Genomic DNA, 9604 nt, shown 5'->3' with positions numbered 1-9604 from the left:
CTCTCTCATTATCTCTCTATCATTCTCTCTTTCTCTTTCTCTCTTCCTCTGTTATTTTCTGACTATTTCTGCCTGTGACTGTCTGTCTGCCATGCACACATACACACACACATACGGAAGCACGCATTCTCAGTTCTCTTAACTAAATGTTTCTGAGCCACTAATAATGTAAAGTCAACAGAGTAATATAAAGAATATAATTCAAATGCTATGTACACAAGTTGAATCACAATATAAACAGTAGACCCACTGGGAGAATTTGATAAGAACTGTAAAACTAAATGATAAAGTGTGAACATTTCTGTTCTTATACTCAAAGGTCTTTTGTGATCGAGTGTTAGGCAAAAACACTTCATGAGTAATGCTAGAGAATTTTTCAATTATCCTTTTTTGGAAGGGGAAAGCTTGGAAGGGAAAGGGGATGTTCTTTCTCATCTGTGGGAAGCTCCTCACCTGTCAGCACATCTGGCAGATAATCGGATAAATGGAGCTCTTTTGGCAGCCATTTTCTCTCGTAACGGCCACCTCCTAATGCTAGGGTGTGGTGACAGTCTGTTCTTTGTCTCCCGGTCATCCCTCTCTCTCTCTCTCTCTCTCTCACTCTCTCTCTCTCTCTGTCTTCTCTCTCTGTATCCCCATCATCTAAATGTCTACATATTTCTGGTGCACTTGGCTTGGCAGGATATGGTCAGAGTCCAGCATAAATGGAGAATCTCTGCACCAGTCCTGCATTATGAACAGAAGCCCATGTCTTTCTTCCGAATATTTAGACAGTTGTATTCTGTCCATGTCCAATTGCACTGCCAAAACAAGATGGCTGCAGTAGACTAATCTGTGAATATGGTGATGACACGGTACACGTCCTCACAGGCCAAATGGAATTGAGTTTATTTGGGCAGTCAGTATTAACATCATCGCTCAGCATCGAAACCTGCTTTGAAAAGCACTTTTCTATTTATGGTACGGTCCAGAATTGGAAATCAGGTGCTTTGATCGTCCACGTACGTCCACACCCGAAAGGGTTCTAAATATTTGGGGAAGCATTAAAGGCCTGGACGTGTAGAAGCCTGCTACATGCCAGATGCCTCGCTGCATTGTTTTTCTTTTTCCGTCTTAGTTCCGTACTCCTGTCTGGCCCCGCCCACCTTTCTCCTTGTGCTATGCACCTGCCTTTGTTCTGCTATCAGTGCGGGACATTTACTGATAATAAGTCATTAGGTGACTACAAACATGGAAACAGTCACACACACACACACATCATGCACGCACACGAACGCACACGCACTACACACACACACACACACACACACACACACACACACACACATACCACAGAAAGGAAAGAAACAGAGCAGGTCTTGGACACACACACGCTTGCACACTCAGATGCAACAAATTTCTGTCTGAGTCACTAAAGACTTACATGCATTATTCCCCTCTCTACTCAAGCAAGCATATATTCACACACACGCACACACTCACACACACACACACACTACACAGGCACACACACACACACACACACGCACACACTCACACACACACACACACACACTACCAGAGGCGGACAGAGTACACAGCTTCATTACTTGAGTAAAAGTACAGATATCCTTTGCTAAATTTTACACCAGTCAGATATCTTACTATTTGAGTATCAAGAGTACAAGAGTAGCCTACATTTTCTAAATATTGCATTACTACTGCCACAGTGCTTCCAGTTATGTACAGACACGTCCTACATGGAGTTATGAAAAATGTTAATGTTAATACCTTGGAGAATGTAAGATGAATTGAAGTAAAATCAAGTCATTTTCATCTTTTTACCATGTTCCCAGGGATGGGCAGTATTTCTAATACATGTATTTAAAATACGTATTTCAAATACAAAATACTATTTTGTAATTGAAACACTTAAAGCGAAAACTATCATTAACTTGTTCAGAAAATTGAAATAGTCTGGCGAGGTGGGGCCACAGGTTGGCACATTCCCGGGATGGACCTGTTGCGTCTTCATCTATTGTTTCGTCCATGGTTTTATCTCTTATCTAAATCTGACCATGGAGTTGACTTTGGCGGAAAGCTGAAGGTAATTGCTGATAGGCTGTCCCAATCAGTGGCGCCTGCACAATCCAATCACTTTTGAGAGGGAAACAACAAATTGAGGGTTTCCGAGATTTTTCTTTTTTCCTTTTTTTTTTAGAAGTAGTAACGGGTACTCATGGTTATGGATAGAAATGTAGTGGAGTAAAGAGTACAATATTTGCCTCTCAAATGTACTTGTACTTGTACTGAGTAAAGTCATGAGTACTCCCCAAAAATGATACTCGAGTAAAGTACAGATCCCTCAAAATAGTACTCAAGTACTGTACTCAAGTAAATGTACTCCGTTACTGTCCGGCTCTGCACACTACACAGGCACACACACACACACACACTACACAGGCTCACACACACACACACACTCTGTTTCTCTCTCCCTCTCTTTCTCTTTCTCTCTCTCTCTCTCACCCATACACACGCACACACACATTCACACCCACACACACAAAAGATATTACTTCCAACTGACCTTAACCTTTGTATGAAGGTATCTGTATCTGTTATGACTCAACTTGCTCAATTTTGAGAACTATTTATGTGTCAGTCTCTCTCTCCCTCCCTCTCTCTCTCTCAGACTCACACTCACACTCACACTCACACACACACACACACACACACACACACACACACACACACACACACACACACAGTATGATATCAGATGTCAAGTTGAAAATAGATTGCTTTCATGATTCAAGAATAGTTAATAGGTTGACTCTATAGGGTGACCATCCAACATTCTGATTGTTTCACATGATTTGACCAGCTCATAACGTCAAAGGCAACCAGCTGAAATGACAGCTGAATGTTACAGAAATCAGTGTTTTCACATCTCATAGAGTCTGTGAGGTAATACAGTGAACACTGCCACCTTGTGGATAGAAGGAGTGCGAGCACATGGCAAGTCGTCTGACGTGTGACGATGTGATTTTCATCCCATCGGTCAGCAACATAGTGGTTTTCCCATTAGCTGAGATGAGCTGTAAATAGCCTGTAGTTCAGAGGCTCGCTTCTGAACAGGTTCTGTTAATGATGTGCTCACTTCTGAGTCTATCTTGTCTGTCAGAGATAGTATCAATAATTTAACATCTTCAAATATAATAAATTAGTCCCACAATTAAAGCTCGAGGATGGAGTGATGTATGCTAGAAATGTGGGTAAGGTTTTGATTGACAACACTGTGAAGCACCTCTCTGTGGAGAAGTGTCCAAAAACATGACAGCGAAGAGGAAGGGGAGGAACGCAACTCGCTGTCAGTCACACAGAAAGACAGAAGTGAGAGGTATCACGGAACTCAGAGAGTAAGAGAGAGAAAGACTCAGAGAGAGAGAGAGAGAGAGAGAGAGAGAGACAGCAAGAAAGGGAGGGAGGAAAAAAGCTTTTCTCTGTCAGCCATGGCTCCCTGGACGCAGACCACCTCTGAGAGATATGGCGTCGGTAAGGTGTTTTTTTTTTCATGGTAGTGTCTTCAAGAATGCACACTAGCGTGGTGTCGTGCAAAGAACCGGGCCTTTTGGACCTGGGGGAACCTTGGGTTTAAACTTCCTGTTACACAGGATGTGGGCAGGTGTAATTCAACGGTCTCAAAACAACACTTTCGAACATTTCAAACAGTTAAAGTTTAAAACAGCTGTGTTCATACAGAGGATTTTACTGGTAGTATAAGACTGGAGCTGCAGTTCTAAGCTCACACAGAAAGCTTAAAAAACATTGTGGAGATTAAAAATGAGCAGTAATGCCGTTTGACTATGCTGACTTGCTTATTGCTCTCCCTACTCTCAAGCTCTTGTCTGCATAAATGGGCTTTATTATAAGATTGCATTCTGCTTAATCCACACTCTTTGAGTTATTTGACTCAAAAAAAAAACACTGTAATCACACGCTCACTGAAGTAAAACTGGAAATATTTAATTGGGCTGATGTTCTTTTAATGTGCGTGAAATATGTTGATGCCTGTGCATTGCAAACTGTGTGCTGAGCAAGTGGAAATTCAAGACGAGTTTAAATGCAAATAGTTAAAGTGATATATTTTATATTTGGACAAAACTCATTCGATTTTTAGAGCACTGAAGATCTAGCCTAGCTTTCTCATAGTGGGTGGTGACAGTTCATTGTGGTCTGTCAGAGAGGAAGTAAAGCTTCGCTTTTTTTAAACTTAGTAAACACAGAGTGCTGCTTTAATTTAGATCAAACTGCATATTCTCTATACATTTTCTAAACGTGTTGATCCCCTGGTAAGCAAAATCATGCTGAATTTAAACGTTTCTTTTCTCATGACACATCAGATTGCCCTCTCCCCTCTCCTTTTCTCCATGTTTACGTGGTCTGTTACAGGAAGTCAGAGACTTGCAGAGAGGAAGTAACAAGAGTTAGTAAACTCATACGTTCACACCATCATCATGTGTGTGTGTGTGTGTGTGTGCATGAGAAAGGGAGTGAAAGACACATCTATATTTAGTGGTGGGGAGTAAAGAGCACTGGCATTCAAAATGAGGTACACATATCTAACCGTGTTGCCCCGAAACCGCCAAGCACTCTCGTCTATTCCATACAGGACCTGCTCTGCAATACATCTGCATAGGCCTACGTGAAAGACCTTTAGTGGCCAAGACATCTGTGACCACTTCTGAACCTTATTCCTCTAACTCACCCCGCTCCTCCCCTCCACAGTCAAGTGGAACTTCACAGCCAACCATGAGAAGCAGCTCTCCCTGGAGGTGGGGGACACCGTCCACATTCAGCTGGCCTGTGAAGGTAGGCTGCTGGGAACACCTAGTCTGGCTATCACCAGACCAAGCTCAGTTTTTTAAGATTGAACGTTAGTCTGGGGAATCTGTTCTGTATTTTCTACTGCACAAGAGGCGTGATCAACGGGCAGTTCAAATGACTCTGTACGCAATTTGATAGTCCTTCAACCAATCAGACCAACGATCCGGGTGTGCCAGGTGGATAAGCCAGTTTGTGATTGGTCCCCGCAAAATTGTAATGGAAGCAGGAGAGAAACATGTACAGGTTTCCAGCCTGAGCTGCAGGGCGAAATAAAATCGTTTACCCAGTCTAGGGAACACCAGGCGTTGTGTCTTCATCAGGGTAAACGTCCATAAAGGGTGGGCTGCTATGCGTAGAGAGAAGAGATGAAGGCCTGCTGTGATCACTATGCAGTCCTGATCTGTGAATACTCAAACTGGTTCGGTGTGACGGTCCACTGACACATAGATGTCCTCAGTAGCTAGCATGGGAAACATGAGGTGAGCATCTTCTTGAGCTTGACTACAGTAAGTAGATATGGTTATGATGTGAGGTTCACTGGGGCAACCAGTCTGTCATTTGTCCAGTTTTTCAACCAGTTCGTCATATCATATCTTAGCACCTTTGTCATTTTTTGTTTTTGGAAAGTGTATGTTTACAGTTGATTTAAACAAAAAAAGAAAATATGTTCTCAAAATATTGGGCCTGAGGTTGGGCAAAATGTGGCACTTTTGGATCAATGTTTTTAGATAGGAGAAATATATATATATATATATATATATATATACTGCATAAGAATGACGATGCATGTCAGATTACCTCAAAAGTGTCAGAGAGCCAGCGTACTCCTGATTATAAATGGTAATGGCTCTGGGTTAGGTCAGTTTCAAATAAATTGATGGATGAATGGATTGTTAAGATCTTTTTCTTTTCCAGGCTGGTACAAGGGGTATTTGGTGAAGAACAAGACCAAGGAGGTAAGGCCTGTCTCTTTGTCTCTTTGCCATTGCGTGTAGGTCTCAGTGGGTAGATTTTAGTTTGGATTCACTTACAAAGAAAAGTGTTCGTTTTGTGTGTTTTTATTGCCAAGTGAATCATCAAAAGAACAAAGTATAGTTATGCATAAATAGCATCAACCCGTTACCTTCCATTGGTCTCATCTCTCTTTGATCTCCCAAAGCTAACATCTGACTGTCATGATGCCTTCTGCTTTGTCATGTCTATAGGGGGCCTTTCCTGCCAGCATTATTGAGCTGAAGGAAGTCATTGTTGAAAAACGAGGGTATGCATCCATCCATCCATCCATCCATCCATCTTCAGTATTCATTTAATGAAATGACAAAATACTGCTGGCACATTAATGTAAAGTCTGTGTCCCCTGCAGAGATGAAGAGGTGGTGTTATCGGGAGAGCTGCCCCTGGTGAAGGAGGTGACCACCACTCTGCGGGAGTGGGGCAGCATCTGGAAACAGCTGTTTGTGGTACGAGACCTGGACTCACACCATCATAGGAACCTTTTTCAATTAGCATCCCTGATTATTGTTAACAGCATGTAATAATTGTTTCAAAAAGGTCTCTTGAACAATAGGCTCAAATAATCAAAGGCACCTATTTTTCCTTTGCTCAGTTGACTGCCTCTTAATGACCATTATTTGTTTGATCCTGACTAAGTGGTCTGGTGTTTAAATACACTGGGGAAGTGTTTTTCGCTCTACCGAGGGCAAAACAGATTGTCTTTGTTTGTGTTTCGCAGGCCAATAAGAAACAGCGTGTTACTCAGGTCCAGAGACTCATGTGGGACTTAATGGAATGGCGTTCACAGCTCCTATCGGGCACGTTGCCTAGCGACGAGTTCAAGGAACTGAAGCAGAAAGTCACTTCCAAAATCGACTATGGCAACCGGTACCTCGTTTAACTGTTCAATTTCCTCTCTCATTAAGTCACTGTAATAGTGCTGCTCGAGAATACTACCAGCCGAAAACTAATGAAACAATCCGAAAAGAATCGTGCTCTCAGAAGTCCACAAAGTTTGGACTGGCTTCTCCTACAGTACTGTTACGTTAATTATATCGATGAAAAATGTGCACAATGGCCCTTATTATCATGCAGATTATTTTCTGTTGCATTGTAATTGGCTTGAGATGATGTATAGCCTGTGCACAGAGGAATATAATATATATTCTCAATTAGCCATGGTTGATCAGTTTAACATTACTTTCTCCCCTTTCCTTAACACCACCCCCATTTCTCTCCCAGGATCCTAGAGCTGGATCTTGTGGTCCGGGATGCCGATGGGAACATTTTGGACCCAGATCAAGCCAGCGTCATCAGCCTGTTCCGGGCCCACGAGAATACCTGCAGCAAGATTACAGAGCGCATCAAAGAGGAGCAGGTCAGACAGCCACCAACGGCCCTGTCTCCTTTATTCATACCACATCAAACATGACCATTTACTTTATGAATGACTTTATAGTCTTAAAGAAGCAATTATACCTTATAGTTAATGTAATAATTGTGTAACTTGCTGCTAGTTAATGCTTGATTTTACTGTAACACAACGAGTGCATGCAGTACAGTACATGCGTAAACAAACATGCAGTACATGCTTAAACAAATGTAAATATTCTACATTTTGGATGAACAAAAGCTGTGCATTAGTTCTAAAGCTGTTGTTTTTGTCAGTGGGCTCCATCTGGCTATGAAATTTCAATATTGCGAACAGAGGCAAAGCTGAGCTTGATAGATAGGAGAGCATTAATTAAACCATTCATTTTTAAAGCTGCACTGATATGAACGTGTATATCATCTCCTCTCACATTTAACAGGGCCAAATTTAATTGAAGCCGTATTTCCATGGGGGCTCACTCTTTTCCTTAAGTGAGACCAGAAAAAGGATGTCATTACTGTTATGAGTTAGCTGAATGGTCATGCAGTGCTCAGCGAGTCGTTCCGCATCCTGATTTGCTTTTCTTTCTTTCTCTTGTTTTTTTTGCTCTTTCTCCCTCTAGTCTAACACCCAGACGGATCATTCCGGAATCTCCGCACGCATCCAGTCGTCCCCCACTCACAGCCTGTTTGTTTTCGTCCGTAACTTTGTGTGCCGCATCGGAGAGGACTCTGAGCTCTTTATGTCCCTTTATGACCCCCAGAAACAGGCCATCATCAGGTCTGTCAGATTAACCCTCTCTCTCTCCCTCTCTCTCTCTTTCTCTCTTTCTCCCCTTCCCTCCCTCCCTCTCTCTCTCTCTCTTGATTTCTCTCTCTCCCATTCCTATTGATTCATTCTCTGTTTTATAACTCATCAAGCCAGGCATTGCCAAGATGGATAGCGTCCTCTCCACCTTAGCTCCAGTTTATACTAATGAGTTTCTACTCATGTCAGTTCAATCAACATTCTACCCTTTCTGTTTACCAATCTCCAAATATTCAGTGAGAAGTGGATTGTGAGACAGGTTGTAATATTGTGATTGCAGTGAGAACTACCTTGTGCGCTGGGGGAGTGGAGGATTCCCTGCCGACATTGAGATGCTAAACAACCTGAAGGTCGTCTTCACTGTAAGTTCTCAACTCAGGTGGTGTGTGTGTGTGTGTGTGTGTGTGTGTGGGGGGGGGGGTTGTTGGAATGAAGTAGTCTCTAGTTGGTTTGCAGTCAAATCCCTTTCCTATCTCTTCCTTTCCTGCCTCCGCCTGCCATTCGAAATCCCAAATCCACTCTCCAAATATCTCCCCCATAAACACCTCACTAATGACGGGGCTAATTTCGCACTTAAGGTGATGAATATGTCCCAGTCTTATCACCCTTTCAGACACGTCCCAGGCATCTAGACTGAGTGCAGGAGGCAGGGCAGTATACTGCAATTACCCCCTTCAGTGTACCCAGTGTAATCAGAGAGTAATTGGCAATGACTACTGCCATCAGATTGATGGTGTTCCTGAGACTCCACTGTTTTTGCAAGGCGTGCACCCATAAAAGTGGGGTTCTTGATAATATGTTTCCTTCCCTGTAATAGCTAGCACCTTTAGGCTTTACTTTCTGCCTAATATGCTCGGATGGAATGAATCACTGCAATTTAGTCAGCTTTGCGAGAGATGCTAGTTCGTCTCCGGCGCCCGGGAAAACAGGCAGTACATTATCTGGGCAGCGCAAAGTTTTATAAATAGCCTCGATATCTCCATTTCTCTCCATTTATAACGCAGCCTGTCACAGACTCTTTGGTTTTCCCTCACTTCTCTCTCTCTCTTTCTCTCTCTCTCTCTCATTCTCTCTCTTTCTCTCTCTCTCTTTCTCTTTCTTTCTCTCTCTCTCTCTTTCTCTCTCTCATTCTCTCTCTTTTTCTCTCTCTTTCTCTCTCTATCTCTCTTTCTCTCTCTCTTTCTCTCTCACTCTCTTTCTCTCTTTCTCTCATTCTGTATCACTCTCACTGCTGTGTTGTGCCTCCAGGACCTGGGCAACAAGGACCTGAACAGAGAGAAGATCTATCTCATCTGCCAGATCGTGCGGGTGGGCCGCATGGACCTGAAGGAGACCCACTCAAAGAAGTGCACTCTGGGCCTGCGCCGGCCGTGCGGAGTGGCAGGTGAGGAGCGGTGGGGCCGTTAGCGGTCAGAGGAGCGGTCAGACTAGAGATGGGGCCTCCTGATGAATCGCTTCAGTCAGCCAGTTAGTGAAGCAGTCGGGGCTGTCAGTGGGCCAGACACACAGATGAGGAGTCTGTAGTGGGGTGCCCCGTACTTCCTCACTGTAATTGTGTTAAAG

The 9604-nt window shown here is 43.1% G+C and overlaps 1 protein-coding gene across 1 annotated transcript in view; it reads left to right on the top strand.

Moving 5' to 3' along the window:
• The first annotated feature begins 3389 nt into the window (after positions 1-3389).
• The window catches only part of dock2 (dedicator of cytokinesis 2), a 111724-nt gene continuing 105509 nt past the window's right edge, over positions 3390-9604 (top strand). The window contains exons 1-10 of the mRNA XM_076291981.1: positions 3390-3537; positions 4771-4854; positions 5785-5825; positions 6075-6130; positions 6233-6329; positions 6602-6750; positions 7105-7240; positions 7857-8014; positions 8322-8403; positions 9290-9425. Coding sequence (XP_076148096.1) covers positions 3495-3537; positions 4771-4854; positions 5785-5825; positions 6075-6130; positions 6233-6329; positions 6602-6750; positions 7105-7240; positions 7857-8014; positions 8322-8403; positions 9290-9425 — 982 coding nt within the window. The 5' untranslated portion in view covers positions 3390-3494. The remainder of the gene's footprint in view (positions 3538-4770; positions 4855-5784; positions 5826-6074; positions 6131-6232; positions 6330-6601; positions 6751-7104; positions 7241-7856; positions 8015-8321; positions 8404-9289; positions 9426-9604) is intronic.

The sequence above is a fragment of the Alosa pseudoharengus genome, unplaced genomic scaffold (assembly GCF_046254945.1).
Source record: "Alosa pseudoharengus isolate Yale_2024_CS ecotype anadromous, Long Island Sound unplaced genomic scaffold, YU_APseudo_1.1 YU_APseudo_1.1_scf_19, whole genome shotgun sequence".
In the NCBI taxonomy this organism is placed as follows: Eukaryota; Metazoa; Chordata; class Actinopteri; order Clupeiformes; family Clupeidae; genus Alosa; species Alosa pseudoharengus.
Note: the sequence above shows the minus strand (reverse complement) of the source record. Positions and strands in the feature narration are given on the sequence as shown.